At 38.4% G+C, this 20,000-nt stretch overlaps 3 protein-coding genes across 4 annotated transcripts in view; 2 read left to right on the top strand and 1 right to left on the bottom strand.

Annotated features, from left to right (window-relative positions):
- nusap1 (nucleolar and spindle associated protein 1) overlaps positions 1-3,261 on the top strand; it is a 16,542-nt gene extending 13,281 nt beyond the window's left edge. The window contains exons 10-11 of one of the 2 annotated variants that reach the window (XM_062041251.1): positions 77-182; positions 2,959-3,261. In XM_062041251.1, coding sequence (XP_061897235.1) covers positions 77-182; positions 2,959-3,046 — 194 coding nt within the window. In that variant the 3' untranslated portion in view covers positions 3,047-3,261. Of the gene's footprint in view, positions 1-76; positions 183-2,955 lie in introns of both variants that reach the window. The other variant, XM_062041250.1, reaches the window with a different exon arrangement.
- The window catches only part of ndufaf1 (NADH:ubiquinone oxidoreductase complex assembly factor 1), a 22,102-nt gene that overhangs the window by 1,211 nt on the left and 891 nt on the right, over positions 1-20,000 (bottom strand). The window contains exons 2-5 of the mRNA XM_062041252.1: positions 14,002-14,527; positions 8,829-9,014; positions 8,687-8,761; positions 1-3,457 (exon numbers count right to left, since the gene is read on the bottom strand). The exon at positions 1-3,457 is cut by the window's left edge and continues 1,211 nt beyond it. Coding sequence (XP_061897236.1) covers positions 3,314-3,457; positions 8,687-8,761; positions 8,829-9,014; positions 14,002-14,508 — 912 coding nt within the window. The 5' untranslated portion in view covers positions 14,509-14,527 and the 3' untranslated portion in view covers positions 1-3,313. The remainder of the gene's footprint in view (positions 3,458-8,686; positions 8,762-8,828; positions 9,015-14,001; positions 14,528-20,000) is intronic.
- LOC133646159 (piggyBac transposable element-derived protein 4-like) lies at positions 4,347-7,535 on the top strand. The gene has a single exon (XM_062041249.1). The coding sequence runs from the start codon at positions 5,553-5,555 to the stop codon at positions 7,242-7,244; it is 1,692 nt and encodes a 563-aa protein (XP_061897233.1). The 5' UTR covers positions 4,347-5,552; the 3' UTR covers positions 7,245-7,535.

Raw genomic sequence — 20,000 nt, 5'->3', positions numbered from 1 at the left:
CTCAGGAATAACTTTCTTATCCTTTCGAGTGCTTTTCTTTCTGATGTGTGACCTTTTTTCCCATCCTCGTTACTAGGCAAGCTCAAGCCGTTCGGTGACGTGAGTGACGTCAAGACCGCCGACAAATCGCTCATCTCCAACCCCCGTCAGCAGAACTACAAGCAGCACAAAGTCCAGACCAGGTAGGTTGGAAGGTCAAAGTGTGTTCATTACAGACCTGGGCTGATACTCAATAAGTCAATGAATCGAACGATAGATGAAAATGAACTCGGCAACTTTGCCAGCCTCGGTAATCGCCGAGTGCACGCATGTTTACGGCCTTCAAGTCCTGATTTGCATATTTTTTTTGGCTGCCGGCGTTTGTACGATATGTACATAAACCCTAATAAACATAACTGTCAGGTTCAAACACTGATGACATCTATTAAACAAGACAAGAGGCAAAGAATCAAACAGAGGCAGAATTCAATTTGGACTCAATATTGAGGAGAAAACATGTCGACCTGTAACCTCTTACAGTGTCGCCCGCGCTCTGCCAAAAGATTGCACTCCTTCTTTATTTGACTTTCTCCCCCCGCCTGACCACAGCTGCTTCCAAAGGGAAGTGGGTCGTAAACAGCGTTGCCTTTGGTTACCGAACAGTTCAAAAGAAGAGGTCGTAAAATAGTTCAAAAAGAGTTCCATAAAATAGTTCAAAAAGGGTTTGTAAAATACCTCAAAAAGAGTTCGTCTGGAAATTGGGCAGATCCTGCCATCTGTCCGCTTTGAAGTCGCAGTGGTCCTGGTAGGCCCCAAAGACAGCTCCCGTCCCCCTGCCAGGAACTCAATGTAATACAAAGCTTTTTTGTGATAATTTAGAAACAATTATTCTAACAATAACCACTATACAACTCCTGGTGGTTGGTGTAGATTCCTAACGAAGTCTTAGCTTGACGCTCCTCTACTTTCTCCTGCTCCCGCTTGCTGCGGCAACAACAAACAAAACTCCAGACGCTCCTCTTCGTTTTGTATCGTTTACTTGTCAACTTAATCATTCAAAAACGTAAAACAATAACGACGTGGGAGGAAACGAATGGCAAAATAAAGCGAGTTTGTTACAGTAGGAAACAGTTAGAAAAAGTAAGAGTAAGGTAAAAAAAAACTGTGTGGCTCGATTCCCCCATACCTGACTGCCATTACCCACAATACATTGTGTCCAAACCATATTACCACACAGATCCTTCCGCCATATATGCAATTAAACAGTTACGTAATCTTCACTGTATTAAATAAGTATAAAATAGTACGCCATCAAATTATTCAGACAAATGTAATAATTACAAATAAAGTGTACCTTTTTATAATTATTCTAAGCATGCAATATATACTAGAGCTGCAACAACTAATCGATTATAAAAATAGTTGCTGATTAATTTAGTCATCGATTCATTGGATCTATGCTATGCGCATGCGCAGAGGCTTTTTAATTTTAATTTTTTTATTTTAAATAAACCTTTATTTATAAACTGCAACATGTACAAACAGCTGAGAAACAATAATCAAAATAAGTATGGTGCCAGTATGCTGTTTTTTTTCCAATAAAATACTGGAAAGGATAGAAATGTAGTTTGTCTCTTTTATCCGATTATTACGCGATTAATCGAAGTAATAATCGACAGATTAATCGATTATCAAATTAATCGTTAGTTGCAGCCCTAATATATACATTTTCGTATTATTTAAATAAAGTAAATATCGTATTTTTTCGGAGTATAAGTCACTCAGGAGTATAAGTCGCACCGGCCGAAAATGCATAATAAAGAAGGGAAAAAACATATATAAGTCGCATTTTTTGGGGAAATTTATTTGATAAAACCCAACACCAAGAATAGATATTTAAAAGGCAATTTAAAATAAATAAAGAATAGTGACCAACAGGCTGAATAAGTGTACGTTATATGAGGCATAAATAACCAACTGAGAACGTGCCTGGTATGTTAACGTAACATATTATGGTAAGAGTCATTCAAATAACTATAACATATAGAACATGCTATACGTTTACCAAACAATGTGTCACTCCTAATCGCTAAATCCCATGAAATCTTATACGTCTAGTCTCTTACGTGAATGAGCTAAATAATATTATTTGATATTTTACGCTAATGTGTTAATAATTTCACACATAAGTCGCTCCTGAGTATAAGTCGCAAAAAAAAACTGCGACTTATAGTCCGACAAATACGGTAGATTTAGCTTGCTAGATTAATGCTAACGAGACAATATCATACCCCAATCTGAACTTATTCAAGCACGTTACTATCTAAACAACTAAGTTACAATATTCGCATTGAACATAAAGGCTTTTGCACAAAGTGATTGATGGACAGTATACTCAACAGGAAGTGAACTTGCATGACATCACATACACCTGAAGTGATCGCCCAATTTGCGTTTATTAAAAAAAACATTATTTAAAAAAATAAAATGGACGAAGATAAACCTATTCAAGCACAAAATAAAAGTGATGGCTCTTATGAAGCCGGACAATATTTAATGTTTCCTCTGCCAAAAGTATATTGTGTGGCTATTTATTTGTCATTTAAAAAAACATCTTGGTTAAAAGATTTCAGTGTGTTTAAAGTGCTTTTTGAGCACATTCAATAATAATGATCACCGTCACGGTTATATCAGTTTATTTCATTTTTGTTTTATTTAACTTTAATATTTCAAAGTTTACATTAAAATATACGAGTAATAAAAGTGAATTGCTTTTGAAAGGGTATACTTACTTTATCTATTCTACTTCTATTTCATCAGTGGTTAATTTGATCTCAAAATAATGTTGATAGTATCATTTATCGCCAATAATTTATCGTCTAGCAAAATGTATCAGCCCAGGCCTGAATAATTACTAAATATTTTGCTAATGAGTCCTGTAAATAACGGCTGCATTTTTTTGGATTCTGCCCCTAGAAGGGACGAGAGGCAAGTGAAACAAGCAGAAGATCGCAAGCAAAAGAAGTCCGCCATGCTGTGTGCTCGAAGAGGCCTTGTGATGACGTAAATGTTTCTCAAGCTGTCTTTTTGTAAATATTTTCACGTCCGCACTATGAGTCGATCTCACCAGGTAGCAGCAGCTTGTTCGCATTTTAGCTTCTGTGCTTTTTTTAGTGATTTGGATTTAGTTTGAACTTGCTTTTGGGAAAGTAAAAAATATATTGTCTAAATGTTGCTTTTTTTTTCAAAATAAAAAGTCTGGATTTTACACAAGTGTGTTGTTCATCACCCAATGGTGTCATGTTTGACATCACCCATTATGCAAATGTGTGAGTCAGGGAACCTCCGGGTTCCTCTTGTGCAGCTCGTAGTCAAACTCCGACAAGTGAGCGCGATCTTTGCAGACGCCAATATAGTCGATCTCCAGCTGGAAGGGACCGTCGGCTTTATCTGCCAGGGTAAAGCCGACGGTGTTGATCTGAGGATTTGGAAAAACAAATAAAAGTCAACTCTCAAAAAATGTTTAGTGCTACACAGTGTTGGGTTAGTTACTGAAAACCAGTAACTAGTTACAATTACTAGTTACTTAATTTCAAAAGTAACTCAGTTACTTACATCAAAAAGTAATGCGTTACTGTGAAAAGTAACTATTTAGTTACTTCTTTTTTTCTTTTCTTTTTTAAAGATGGGGGAAAATATTTGTTTTGTTTTAGTATGTTTTTTGTTTGAGGACAAACTTTCCGAATTGTTATAAAGCTGTTTAATATGTTTGTGTGTATGCTTCACTAACAAGAGTATTTGGTGAACATTGTTTTGTCCTACTAATTTTGGCGGTTGGTGAACTCACCATAGTGTGGACTGTGACGCAACAGTTTGTTTACGTGTAAAATCTTCCACTCCTTCTTTGTCTCATTTTGTCCACCAAAATTTTTATACTGTGTGTGAATGCACAAAGGTGAGCTTTGTTGATGTTATTGACTTGTTGGAGTGCTAATCAGGCATATTTGGTCAGTGCATGACTGCAAGCTAATCGAAGCTAACATGCTATTTAGGCTAGCTGTATGTACATATTGCATCATTATGCCTCATTTGTAGCTATATTTGAGCTCATTTAACATCCTTTACTTTTATCCTCTTTGTATATAATCTAGTTTTGCATGTCTCATGACACATTATCTGTATGTAATGTGTAATCTGCATTTCAGATAGTTGTTTGTGTGCCATGTTGTTCCAGACCACAGCAAAAATGACAGAGCTCGCCAAAGATTGTAATAAATCTGTTAAAAGAAGACAGCCTGCGGTTTCCTTCCTAGTAGGCTAATATAGCAATTACGTCATGTGTCGCCTTCATTATAACACTTATTTAACCCTCCTATTGTCCTTGGGGTCAATGTGACCCCAAGGCATTTTGAGAGTCTCTAAAAAGATGGTTGTCATTAGTTTTTCTTCCTAATATTTCATGACTTTTCCTAATCCATCAGGGAGACACAGAAAAATATAAAATCAACTGCATGATTGTTTCTCATTTCTCTGTACACATTTTGACCACGCCATCGTTCCTCAGGGGTCATATAGACCCCAGGATTGGAAAGCACTATAAGTCTTTGTGTGTTAGAGTGAGACACATGATCCAATTGACTTTTTTGTGCTCCCAAGTGATCTGAACACAGAGAATTCAATTGTGAGTTGATCTGACCATCATACACTGAATTATTGTTGGTTTAATATCGTTTGGCAGCCATTTTGACAGTTTTCCATAGATATTTCGGCACATTGCACCCCCCCCCCCCACCAAATACCCCCCAGTGGGAAATTACTTATGTGTGCTCCTAAGTCCCCTGAACACAAAGAAACAAATAGTGAGTCAATCCAACCATCATAGACCGAGTTATTGCAGTTTGAATACTGTTAGGCTTGGTCTTGAATGTGACCAAAAGTGATTTTCGTAATTTCTGAACGTACAAATACATATAAACTCAGTTTTCCATATAAGTGTCACACAAGAAATGAAATGGAACAATCACTGTGAGTTTATCTGACTATTACATGCTGAACTAGTGTGGTTTGAGTAGCGTTTGGTGGCCATTTTAGCGTTTTTCTACCTCGAACATCCCAGTAGGAAACCATTTATTTGTGCTCCTAAGTCCCCTGAACACAGAAAAAAGCAGTGAGTAGATCTTTATTAGTAATTGATGCAGAAACCACTGAGATAAATGGTCTTGAAAATAAATTTATAATTTATACTCTGTCGGAATGGCGGGATGTCGGAACAGTTCAAACATTCCGTTCCCGCGCCGTGTGAGAACAGGAGGAGGGGAGGGGGGAGGAGCAAACATATAAAAGCACTCGCATAGCAGCCTTCTAAACCATTTCTCTGCTGCTGTCTCTGCTGCTGTTTGTGATATACTCTCTCTCTCTCTCTCTTGTTTCGAGTTTGCCTTCTAAACCATTTCTCTGCTGCTGTTTGTGATATACTCTCTCTCTCTCTCTTGTTTCGAGTTTGCCTTCTAAACCATTTCTCTGCTGCTGTTTGTGATATACTCTCTCTCTCTCTCTCTCTTGTTTTGAGTTTGATGATGCCAAACCACAAGACGTTCTCTGTCCAGGAGGTTTTGGATCAGGTTTTTAGTGAAGAGGTAGACATAGAGGAAAATGTGTCTGAAATCGAAGACAATGTTGTGGAAGACCCTGATTATGGGGCATCGTCCTCTGATGAGGATGAGACCCTTGATGCTGAAGTTCCTGTCAACACTGGAACACCAGCAGACATTTTCCTGTCCAAAAATGGAAAGTTGTCGTGGTCCCCTGCCCCACGTCAACGGCAGGGTAGACTTAGCGCTGGTAATGTCATCAAAATGGTTCCAGGCCCAACCCGATATGCGATTAGCCGTGTCCAAGACATAAAATCTGCATTTGAGCTCCTCATGACACCATCAATTGAGAACCATGTACTCTTGATGACCAATTTAGAGGGGAGTCGTGTGTTTGGGGACAGTTGGAAGCCGATCGATGCAATTGACTTGCAGGCATACATCGGGTTGCTCATTTTGGGGGGCGTGTACAAGTCCAAAGGCGAGGCAGCAGAAAGCCTGTGGAATAAAGAGACTGGAAGGGCCATCTTCCCAGCCACCATGTCTCTGAAGAAATTCCATATTATGTCTCGTGTCCTACGGTTCGATGACAGAGAGAAAAGACAGGGCCGGAGAGAACATGACAAGCTGGCAGCTATCCGGGATGTATGGGACAAGTGGGTTCAGCAACTGCCATTGCTTTACAACCCAGGCCCCCATGTGACTGTGGATGAATGTCTGGTGGCGTTTCGTGGCCGCTGTCCATTTAGACAGTACATCCCGAGTAAACCAGCCAAATACGGCATTAAAATATGGGCAGCATGTGATGCCCAGTCAAGCTATGCCTGGAATATGCAGGTCTACACCGGCAAAGCCCCTGGGGAAGCACCTGAAAAAAATCAGGGCATGAGGGTTGTCCTGGACATGGCTGAGGGACTGGAGGGGCACAATATAACGTGCGACAACTTCTTCACCTCCTATGCCCTTGGTGAAGAACTCGCAAAGCGGAAAGTCACCATGCTGGGGACAGTCCGCAAGAACAAGCCAGAGCTTCCCTCTGAGCTTGTTGCAATCAAGAACAGACAGGCTACATCCTCAGTGTTTGCCTTCACTGAGAACGCCACAGCTGTTTCGTATTGCCCCAAGAAAGGGAAGAACGTTGTGCTCATGAGTACGATGCACAAGGATGCCCAGCTCAGCACCAGGGAGGACAAGAAGCCACAAATGGTGTTGGACTACAATGCCACAAAGGGTGGTGTTGACAACCTGGATAAAGTCACAGGCACGTACAGCTGCCGACGCATGACTGCACGATGGCCCCTTGTTGTATTCTTCAACATCATCGATGTGAGTGCCTACAACGCTTTTGTGCTTTGGAGGGAGATCAGTGAAGGCTGGAACAGCGAAAAGCTGTACCGGAGGAGGCTGTTCCTGGAACAGCTGGGGTACGCGCTGGTGCAACCCCAAATTGCACGAAGAGTTGTCCTACCAAGAGCCTCAGCGGCTGCTGTGGTGATAGTGGAGGATGTTCAGAGGGAGGCACACACCTCCAATCCTCCAGTGGCCAGAGGGCAAAAACGAGGCAGGTGCCAGATCTGTTCCACTAGGAACGATAACAAGACAACTAATACATGTGGGGGATGTGGCAAATACATCTGCAAGGAGCACATCCGTTGTGGATCATGTGCCCAGTAGTGCTTTACCCTTTCTTGGAGAGTGGGGGATGAATATTGCCATTTTTCATTTGTTTTACATTTCTTGAGAGAGGTAGACTCTAGGCTACTTTTTGCAGTCTGTGAAAAAATAGGAGTGGCAGACTTTTACAGTATTTTAGTTTTTTTGAAATAAGACAATATTTTTGGTAAATAGCCTACTGTCTTGTTATTTTTTTCTTCAAATATGGACACTCCAAATGGCCGGCCAATGGTCAGATATTTGTTGTTGTTGAAAAAAAACAAAACAAAAAAAAAAAAAATACAAAATATAAAGAGTAATAAAAAAACTTCCCCCATTGAGGATTGCCACCTTATCCTGGTCAGAGGGTTTGTGCTTGACCCTTTCTTGGAGAGTGAGACGAATATTGTTATTTTCAAATGGACACTCCAAATGGCCAACGGTCAGATATTTGTTGTTGTTGGAAAAAAAAAAAAAGAAAAAAAAAAAGAAAAAAAAAAAAAGTTATAAAAAACTTCCCCCTGGAGGATTGCCACCTTATCGTGGTCAGGGGGTTTGCGTGCTTCCATGACCCTAAGAGCTATAGCTGGTCTTAGGGTAGAAGCCTGACTAAGTGCAATCTAAATGGCAAAAAACAACAACAACAACAACACCATACAATTAATACAATTCGGTCACATTCAATGATGGCCGCCTAACAGTATTCAAACTGCGATAACTCGGTCTAAGATGGTTGGATTGACTCACAATTTGTTTCTTTGTGTTCAGGGGACCTAGGAGCACAAATAAGTGGTTTACCACTGGGAGGTTATCTGGGGGGGGGGCGTAGTGTGCCAAAAAATCAATAAAAAACGGTCAAATTTGACACCAAACGGTATTCAAACAACAATAATTCAGTGTATGATGGTCAGATCGACTCAGAGTTGACTTCTCTGTGTTCAGAAGACTTGGGAGCACAAAAAAGTCAATTGGATCATGTGTCTTACTCCCACACACAACAACTTATAGAGCTTTACATCTCTGGGGTCTATGTGACCCCTGAGGAACGATGGTGTAGGCAAAAATCGAGGTCAATAGGAGGGTTAAGACTTTTCATTTTTAGCGGCTCCAGACAGATTTGTCTTTTGTATTTTTGGTCCAATATGGCTCTTACAGCGTTTTGGGTTGCCGACCCGTGGTATAGAGCAACATCCATAGGCTCTATTGTAAGCTGACTTTTGATAGCATTTATTTACTCGTCAGAATGCATACAAAAAGAAAAACGTGTTCTTGTCTAACATAAACATTATGAATGATAGGCAACATTCCAAAGTAAGTGCAATTCCCCTTTAATGCTTGAATAAAAGATATTTTATAATTTATCTTCTTTTTAGCGACTTTAATGCTTAAATATTTCAGATTTTATTGATATTTATCTTTTTAAACTAATGCTTGAATGATTGAGATGTTTTCAGAGTACTTACCTTGTCCAGCCACAGACAACACTGACCATCTTGAATTCTTCCACGATGTGTCAGGAAAAACTTTGAAAAGGGAATCTTTAAGGACAATATTAACCGTTATTTAATATCGTTAGCATTCTTCAGTCTGTGGACGCTCAGTCACCTTGATGTCCTGCCAGTAGGGTCCTCCTCTGGTATACAGGAAGTAGTTGTACATGTCGTCCTTCTGGTGGGAGAAGAAGGTTTCGGCGGCGATGTTGATCATCCACGGTCGGCCGTCGCCACGCACCCTGAGGTGCAGCGTGTTGAAACTGGTCCAGTCGTAGTGTTTCTTTCTATCAAAAGAGGCCTGGAGAAGAAGCAGTTCTGTCATTAAATGGTCATGATTAAGCATCATATTGCAACCAATAACAAGTGGCTTTGCAAACAGGGGTTACATTATTATTGAAATAAGGTCATTATTTATTTGTCATGTATTTTTATTTCCAGCTGCTTTAAACAGAAACCCAAAGGCGCTCCAACCAACTGTGACAAATACCCGCCACTAGAGCTCGTTTATAAATAAATATGGAACACATGTTCATCAAGGGGTAACGAGAGAGGTATTTTGGGGGAGGATTGGGTGCACCTTCTTCAATTTTTGTGCAGTGCTCAAATGTTGGCCATGTTTTTAGAATGGTTTGTCGTCGGCTGACGTCTGAACACTACTACACTGCAAAAAGTCAGTGTTCAAAAACAAGGGGAAAAAATACAAAAATGAGGGGTATTTTATTTGAACTAAGCAAAATTATCTGCCAATAGAACAAGACAATTTGGCTTGTCAAGACTTTCACAAACAAGTAAAATTAGCTAACCTCAATGAACCCCAAAATACCTTAAAATAAGTATATTCTCACTAATAACAAGTGCACTTTTCTTGATAGAAAAAACAAATGAGACCTTTTTTCTCAATATGTTGAAAAATATTCTTTAAATTAAGTAAATGCTAGTGCCATTATCTTGACATAATGATATGCACTAGGCATTACATTTCTTGAAACCAGCAAAGTTACCGGTATACTAATAACGAATTTATTGTTCTTAATGGAAAGGCAACAAGGCAACCGCTTGTTACTCTCGGGGTCTACTAGCCGCTCAGGCAAATCATATTGTCTAAAAATGCATTTTTCCATCGATAACATGACATCATCACGCCGAGTGCGTGCTCTTTCAGTCAATTAGTGCGCATCTATACAGCCCGGACCCCGGCCAAAACAATTTTTTTGTGTAATTTTGAAAAATTCATCTTGTTTCATTGAAAATAAAACAGCAAAGTCCATTTGGCTGTCATCCGTTTTAATTATGAGTCATAATTTTTTATTTCATGCTTGAAATAAGAAATGATTACTTTAAAAAAGTAGTTTTATACTTGTGAGTGTTGATGACACAGCTTTGCAACACTTGATGTTCTAGTTTCAAGCATGTTTTACTCAATATAGGTCATCCGATCTCAGCAACAAGCTGTAATATCTTACTGAGATCATTTAGGACCAAAACCCTTAAAACAAGTAAAACACTAACATAAAATCTGCTTAGTGAGAAGAATTATTTTATCAGACAGAAAATAAGCAAATATCACCCTTATTCGAGATATTTAATCTTACTTAGATTCCAATTTTTGCAGTGTAGGTGGCAATTTTAGGGACATGTGGTCATTGTGATACTGTGGAACCTCGAACGGGGTTGGTAAATCGAAAAGTTTGTATCGTGAAGCTAATTTCTCCATTAGAAACAATGTAAATATGAATAATCGGTTTCAGCCTCGACAAAAGTCCATATTTTAGTGCAGGTTTGGACAGGATATAAAGTGCTATACAGTACTGTATATCACACAAACATAGCAAAGGGGTGATGGATCAACGTTCTCTTAACTATGCTGTGTGCACTGCTCTGCCAACATGTGCACACACGTAGGAGTCACTTTGGTGCCCTTACAAATTATCAGAAATCACAAAAATCCTTAACTTTAACAACCATATGGCTACCATAATAAACCTTTAACCATACTTGCCAACCTTGAGACATCTGAATTCGGGTGTTGAGGTGGGGTGGGGGGGTGTATATATTTTCAAGTATTTCTTATATATATATATATATGTCTTAATTAGATTATCCAAAAAAAATAGTGCTCGATACCGTGGTAGAGCGTAATATGTATGTGTGGGAAAAATCACAAGACTATTTCATCTCTACAGAGGGGTTTCCCTCAATCATCAGGAGATTGAGGGATGATTGAGGGAAACCCCTCATGAAACAGGCCTGTAGAGATGAAATAGTCTTGTGATTTTTCCCATACATACATACATACATACATACATACATATATATATATATATATATATATATATATATATATATATATATATACATACATACATACATACATATATATATATATATATATATATATATATATATATATATATATATATATATATATATATATATATGTATATATATATAAATAATCCGTTCATGAATGAGTATATCCGTTCGGCCACCGTGCTCAATGGAGAAGTCTGATCTACAAAATGTGCAGGCAGCATACCCCTTCCCCTTCGAGCTGTCCTGGATGAACTGAAATTAATTTTTCCAATCATTTTGGATCTTGCAAGCGTACTTCTTCTTCTTACTCGTCGTCGCCATGTCTCTTCTTCGTTCTTCTGCTTCGTCTCTGTTATGTTTTTGGACATTACTACTTGCCGTAGTTTTGAAGCAATGCATGATGGGAACCCGGATGTTGTGTGTCAGTGTATTAACGTGCCGGCTGGAATAAACACACGCTGAGAAATAGCTCCGTGCCTGCCTACTTTATGGGTTATAGATAAACCTATGGATAATGGAGACATATATAATAGTCTCCTTTTCAGGTGAGAGAGGACGCTAAAGGCAGTGCCTTTAAGGCACGCCCCCAATATTGTTGTCCGGGTGGAAATCGGGAGAAATTCGGGAGAATGGTTGTCCCGGGAGATTTTCGGGAGGGGCACTGAAATTCGGGAGTCTCCCGGGAAAATCGGGAGGGTTGGCAAGTATGCCTTTAACTGACGAAAAAACAGGAAGGGGGCTGTGTGCCTTGAAAGACACGCGGTTGAACGAGAGGTAGTGTCTTTTCCTCCGCTGTGAAATAAGTCTGCTCTGGCATATTTTTCTATAAAAGTCAATTCACACTTGCTGTGGTAAGAAGCCTGATTTATCGATTCTTCCATACTTGTGAGCACATTTATTGTACTCCTCACAAATAGTATTTTTTTGAACTCCACAGCATTTACTAGGGGTGTGGGGAAAAAATCGATTCGAATTCCAATCGCAATTCTCACATAGTGCGATTTAGAATCGATTCTCATTTTTAAATTTTTTTTATTTTTTTATTTTATTTATTTATTTATTTAATTTTATTTTTTAATTAATCAATCCAACAAAACAATACACAACAATACCATATCAATGCAATCCAATTCCAAAACCAAACCCGACCCAGCAACGCTCAGAACTGCAATAAGCAGAGCAATTGAGAGGAGACACAAACACGACACAGAACAAAACAAAAGTAGTGAAACAAAAATGAATATTATCAACAACAGTATCAATATTAGTTACAATTTCAACATAGCAGTGATTAAAAATCCCTCATTGACATTATAATTAGACATTTATTAAAAAAAGAAAAAAAAGAACGATAGTGTCACAGTGGCTTACACTTGCATCGCATCTCATAAGCTTGACAACACACTGTGACCAATATTTTCACAAAGATAAAATAAGTCATATTTTTGGTTCATTTAATAGTTAAAACAAATTTACATTATTGCAATCAGTTGATAAAACATTGCAGTGTTTCCCACACATTCATTTATTTGTGGCGGCCCGCCACGAAATAATTACGTCCGCCACAAATAAAAAAATAAAATAAATAAATAAATACATTTATTTATTTTTTTTGTCCTCTCCAGCTTCTCAGGCAAATCATATAGTTGATGTAGATGCCCATATCGGCTGTTCAGATTTACTTTACAAAAGAGAAGTGTAGGATACTTCTCTTGTTGCCTTATTTGTATTTGACTTTATTAAATGTATTTATATTAGAAACACAACATGTGTATATAACAAAGGGTGCAAAGTCTGCAGGCAGTAGGAAACACATGGTTAAGTGTAGGGAGTAAAACTGATGGCAGTCTAAAGTTCAAGATTTTTGGAGCTCTTTGTTCAGTGGATCAGATGTTTGATGAAGCTCTGTGTCTATCTACCACCACTACTGTTTTCTGTTTATTTGTTACTGACTGTGGCAGGACACCTCTGCCTCTGTTTCACTTTATGTTGCTGGTAAATAATATGGTTGTAGTAGTAGGCTAAAGTTAAATTATTTAGTATGCACTAATTAAAGGGGCAGAGCTTTATGAGACATTTTAGCTTTTATGTTTTATAAAGATATATGTTTTGTAAGAACCACAATTAATAAATATATTTCAGTGAATAACTTATTGTTCAAATCTGTATATAAATATGTACATAACGTGTTGTAATTATATTGTAAAATGGATGGATGGATGGACGTTTAAAACAAAACTGTTATTATTAATTAGTAAATATACATTTTTTGAGCCTTTTTAGAGAAAATCATATCATTGTAGTCAATTATGCAAATTATTTGATGATGTCATGGTGACCACGCCCATAGCCACGCCCACGGTCACGCCCCCACCGCCACGGGTATCTTGGCAGTTAATGGGAAACACTGCATTGTCCTTTACAATTATAAAAGCTTTTTACAAAAATCTACTACTCTGCTTGCATGTCAGCAGACTGGGGTAGATCCTGCTGAAATCCTATGTATTGAATGAATAGAGAATCCTTTTGAATCGGGAAAATATTGTTTTTGAATCGAGAATCGCGTTAAATCGGGGGAAAAAAATCGATTTTGAATCGAATCGTGACCCCAAGAATCGATATTGAATCGAATTGTGGGACACCCAAAGATTCACAGCCCTAGCATTTACCTCTTTTTATTCACGCTGGCCTGTTGAGTTTTTGGGACTCATATTGAGTTAAAGCGCTGAGAAGTGACTAGTACTGTGCACTGGGCAGCGAGTGATGTGGAGCGCCCTGCTTTTTGCCTGCAGGAGCAACACAAAATAAATGACTGAATGAAGCATTCGTACACACAGACATGGTTCACTTAGCTCGATTGAAAAGTTGCTCAATCGAATAGAGGGGTTCGTAAATCAAGATTGCACTGTATTGATAATACTTGTATACATTAGCATAAATGGTTGGAGAAGGAGATACTAAATGATACTAACCAGGGGCTGCTTGGAGCGCATGGTGCAGTATCCGCTGTAGCGTGTTTCTCCGTCCTGGGGTGGCGTAGACCTCAGAGTCCCGTAGAGCAAACAGGTGTTGTTGTTTCTGCCCACTTTCACATAGACCTCACTTTTGCCTCCGATCTCAAGATCTGACGACACGATCCACTGCTCCAGGCTCTCTGGGCCTCGGAACTCCCAAACCAGTCGGTTCTGCTCCTTCATGTGCTCAATAAGGGGCTTCCCCTGCGGACCCACCCACCCGTCGAGGAACTCCTTCTTCAGCAGGGTGAAGTGCTTCTTGATGCCCGCTAAACCTTTGGAGAAGTTAAAGTTGATATACTGCCACGGAAGTTTGTTTTCTCTGGGCATGCCGGGACGTCTGTATTCGCCATGCATAATGGTTCTACTTGGCACAGACAGAGGACTGATTGGGTGGAGGTGGAAGATCTGCTGCTGGATGCATTTCAGCACCCTCGATGGACGGACACGGCTGTACAGGGACATTGTGGAGCCAAATTCATAGCTGGGAACAAAACAAGAATAAACAGTGTGTTTTCATCACCACTATACACTAATGACGTAGAGTACACATCCTAGTTTATCCAGAATATCAACATTTTCAGATTGACCAAGTACAGGTGCTACACTGTACTTGGTCAATCTTAGATGCTTTGCCATGTTTACACTCGGCAAAGCACCTGGGTTCGATCGAACCCCAGGGGTTCAGTGAGTCGGGCTCAGGGGTTCGGCGGAGGTCAAGACACACCCGACTCATCGTGTAAATAAAAACTTTTCCCTATCGGCGTATTACGGATACGGCAACAGCAGAAGTCACACTGATTTGCAGGTGTGTAATTTGTTGTGAGTTTATGCACTGTGTTGGTTTTGTTCTTTGAACAAGGTGATGTTCATGCACGGTTCATTTTGTGCACCAGTAAAAAAACATGGTAACACTTTAGTATGGGGAACATATTCACCATTAATTAGTTGCTTATTAACATGCAAAATTAGTAACATATTGGCTCTTAACTAGTCATTATTAAGTACTTATTAATGTCTTATTCGGCATATAACCCAAACCCTCTAACCCTGGCCCTAATCCTCTAACCCTAACCAAATAACTCTAAATTAAGTCTTTGTTACTTAGAATATGTTCCCCATACTAAAGTGTTACCAAAAACATATAACTTTGTCTTGAATTTGAAAAAAAAAAAACATTTTATTTTTCACTAAAGAAGGGTTCGGTGAATGCGCATATGAAACTGGTGGGGTTCGGTACCTCCAACAAGGTGAAGAACCACTGATCTAAGGTAAGTAAAATGTTAATTGGAATCCTTGTTATGATGTAAGTTATACATTTATCTGTTAGTCTGACAAATACAATTTAAATTGATCAATTTGCATATTGATTTTTCAGACCCACTCATTGCGATGCTACTCACAAGTCGAATCGGACCGGCCATGTTTACTCAAATTTTCCGTCACTTCCAATGCTAGTTTCATGAGTTTAATCAATTAAAAATACAGGAGTAACTGTGCTTTATGGTTTCATCATTGTATATTTAAACAAATGACAACATGTTTATAGATGGCATCTGCCATGTTAGCTACTTCTCTTTGTTTATAATGTTTATAATGTCTATTTTCTATTTCCTGCTGGATCTACTCTCTATTTTATGCTGCTGCTGTCACATATACTGTAATATTGTACATGGTCATTGGTATATATTGTATATATGTTATAGAAATAATATAATATATCTGTATATATATTATTCTGTACACATATTATGTATATATTAGTATATATATTAGATTTTTTATCGCTATATTAGTCTATTTATACCGGCATTGTCCTTTCCATCCTTACACTTTCCATCATTGTAACTGAGCTACTGTGTTGAACAATTTCCCTTGTGGATCATTAAAGTTTGTCTAAGTCTAAGTCTATGTTTGTTCATTCTGGGTCTTTTCTATGCAAATTATGAAAACCAAATGTTCTACTTTAACGTGATGATTAGGTCACGTGATCGCCATCTTGCGTTCTGATAGGCTCTGGGCCATTATCTTGTAAACATTGGTCGTGTGCTTTCTACGTTTTTCCAAGTATTTTAAGTGAATTAGTTGAGTGGATTCCTTTTAGCTGTTTTATAGCACAAAGTATGAACTAAATAGTCTAATACAAATATATGCAGTACAGGCCAAAAGTTTGCACACACCTTTCATTTCAATGCGTCTTTATTTTCATGACATTTACATTGTAGATTGTCACTGAATGCATCAAAACTATGGCATGTGTGAAGTGAAAACCCTTTCAGGTGACTACCTCTTGAAGCTCATCGAGAGAATGTCAAGAGTGTGCAAAAACAGTAATCAGAGCAAAGGGTGGATATTTGGAAGAAACTAAAATATAAAACATGTTTTCAGTTATTTCACCTTTTTTGTTAAGTACATAACTCCACACGTGTTCATTCATAGTTGTGATGCCTTCAGTGACAATCTACAATGTAAATAGTCATGAAAAAAAGAAAACGCATTGAATGAGAAGGTGTGTCCAAACTTTTGGCCTGTACTGTATATGGCTACAAATTACAGCAAAACACTGTTATCTACAAGAAGGATTTTCTCTAATCAATAATATTCATTATAGTTTTCAAATTATGATTTTTGTTATCCTCATATTTACCTATTGTTTCATGTAGTACTTTGAAATTAATTGATTAAAAATAATTGACATCAATATTTGTGTGAATGCTCCAAAGTGTATGGTTTTCTACACCAAAATTAATCTATTTATTATTCTTCAACTTATTATTATTCTTCTCCAGATTTTGGCTCACTTTACCTTCCACATTTTTCACCCGATTCAAACCGTTTCAATTTCAAACTGTTCAGCCTATTTGGGAATTGCTGGCTTTCCCTTGACAAATTCCAAAAACTCCCAGAATTCCGGCTTTTCCAGGACACTTTTCCCATTCAAAACGAATTGGCCATTTTTCAAACTTCCACCATTTCCCCATTTTTCAAGCGATTCATACCATTCCACCTTCAACACATTCCACCATTCTGGAAATTCACACTATAATTTTTACGAGTAAAAAAAAAATAATTCCAGAATTTTCCAGAATTCCTGCTTTTCCAAAGCTCTATTTCCACCCTTTTTTCTGGCGACTAGTCCTTCCACCTTTTTCAACGAATTTCAACCGTTCCACCATCAAAACTTTCCTCTTAATCAGGACAAAAAACAAAGTTGTTTTTTGAACTGGGAAAAATTCCCGGTTTTGCTGAAATTCCAGGGATTCCGTAATACCATTTCTCAATTCAACATGTTACTACTTCAACATTTCTCGACCGATTTGGAAAAATTCCAACACCAACCATTTCAACTCATTCAATCCATTCAAGTTTTTTTTTTACCATCTTAAAAAAAAATCCAGCTTTTCCCGAAATTCCAGGAATTCCGTAATACCATTTCTAAATTCAACATGTTACTACTTCAACATTTCTCCACCGATTTGAAAAATTCCAACACCAACCATTTCAACTCATTCCGCCCATTCAAGTTTTTTTTACCATTTTCAAAAAAATTCCTGCTTTTCCCGAATTTCCAGGAATTCTGTGATACCATTTCTCAATTCAACATGTTACTACTTCAACATTTCTCCACCGATTTGAAAAATTCCAACACCAACCATTTCAACTCATTCAATCCATTCAAGTTTTTTTTTACTATTTTTTTTAAAAATCCCGCTTTTCCCGAAATTCCAGGAATTCCGTAATACCATTTCTCATTTCAACATGTTACTACAACATTTCTCCACCGATTTGAAAAATTCCAACACCAACCATTTCAACTCATTCCGACCATTCAAGTTTTTTTTACCATTTTCAAAAAAATTCCTGCTTTTCCCGAATTTCCAGGAATTCCGTAATACAATTTCTCAATTCAACATGTTACTACTTCAACATTTCTCCACCGATTTGAAAAATTCCAACACCAACCATTTCAACTCATTCAATCCATTCAAGTTTTTTTTTACCATTTTAAAAAAAAATCCAGCTTTTCCCGAAATTCCAGGAATTCCGTAATACCATTTCTCATTTCAACATGTTACTACTTCAACATTTCTCCACCGATTTGAAAAATTCCAACACCAACCATTTCAACTCATTCCGACCATTCAAGTTTTTTTTACCATTTTCAAAAAAATTCCTGCTTTTCCCGAATTTCCAGGAATTCCGTGATACCATCTCTCAATTCAACATGTTACTACTTCAACATTTCTCCACCGTTTTGAAAAATTCCAACACCAACCATTTCAACTCATTCAATCCATTCATGTTTTTTTTACCATTTTCAAAAAAAATCCCACTTTTCCCGAAATTCCAGGAATTCCGTAATACCATTTCTCAATTCAACATGTTACTACTTCAACATTTCTCCACCGATTTGGAAAAATTCCAACACCAACTATTTCAACTCATTCAGACCATTTAAGGTCTTTTTTACCATTTTCAAAAAAATTCCTGATTTTCCCGAAATTCCAGGAATTCCATAATACCATTTCTCAATTCAACATGTTACTACTTCAACATTTCTCGACCGATTTGAAAAATTCCAACACCAACCATTTCAACTCATTCAGACCTATCCATCTATCTATCCATTTTCTACCGCTTGTCCCTTTTGGGGTCGCGGGGGGTGCTGGAGCCTATCTCAGCTGCATTCGGGCGGAAGGCGGGGTACACCCTGGACAAGTCGCCACCTCATCGCAGGGCCAACACAGATAGACAGACAACATTCACACACTAGGGCCAATTTAGTGTTGCCAATCAACCTATCCCCAGGTGCATGTTTTTGGAAGTGGGAGGAAGCCGGAGTACCCGGAGGGAACCCACACAGTCACGGGGAGAACATGCAAACTCCACACAGAGCCCGGGATTGAACTCAGGACTACTCAGGACCTTCGTATTGTGAGGCATATGCACTAACCCCTGTACCACCGTTCTACCATGAATTGATTAACGTGGACCCCGACTTAAACAAGTTGAAAAACTTATTCGGGTGTTACCATTTAGTGGTCAATTGTACGGAATATGTACTGTACTGTCCAATCTACTAACAAAAGTTTCAATCAATCAATCATAACCATTTTCAAAAAAATTCCAGCTTTTCCCGAAATTCCTAAATTTGGGGGAAATTCCCACTGAAATCAATGGGACATTCTTCAAAGTTCCCCAACTTCCACATTTTTATCTGATTCAAACTGTTCCGACTTCAAAATATTCAGCCTATTTGGGAATTGTGTGCTCTCCTTCAACAATTTTAAAAAAAATTCCAGGATTTCAGTTCAACTTTAGCATTGGAGCATTCACACACAGTTCCTTCAGGGACTCCAAAACCCTCAAATCTAGACTTCAAACATCCCAGAACAAGCTAGTCAGATTACTTCTAGACCTCCACCCTAGATCACACCTCACTCCTACCCACTTCTCCAAAGCGGACTGGCTCAGGGTGGAGGACAGAGTAAAACAACTTGCACTGAGCCTAGTCTATAAAATCCGCTACACCTCCGATACCGAAGTACATGTCAAACTACTTCCTTAACGTAAATGACCGCCATAACCACAACACCAGGGGGAGCTGCACTAACCACGTTAAACCCAGATTCCGATCTAACAAAGGTCTTAACTCATTCTCTTTCTATGCCACATCAATATAGAATGCACTCCCAACAGGTGTAAAAGAAAGGGCATCTCTATCCTCCTTCAAAACCGCACTAAAAGAACACCTCCAGGCAAATTCAACCCTAAACTAACACCCTCCCTTCCTCATCATACCTCTTCAGATTGTAAATAATCAAATGTAGACCCTTTTTCTTATACTTTCTGATCTCTCTCTCTGTGTCCACTACTTGCTGTACATATCCTACCAAGTCAGTCCTACACTGTTACAATGTCCATTTCTCTGATGATGCAATTGTTAATGACTGAAG

Source organism: Entelurus aequoreus, linkage group LG03 (genome assembly GCF_033978785.1).
Source record: "Entelurus aequoreus isolate RoL-2023_Sb linkage group LG03, RoL_Eaeq_v1.1, whole genome shotgun sequence".
NCBI lineage: Eukaryota > Metazoa > Chordata > Actinopteri > Syngnathiformes > Syngnathidae > Entelurus > Entelurus aequoreus.
This window is presented reverse-complemented; position numbering and strand designations above follow the sequence as displayed.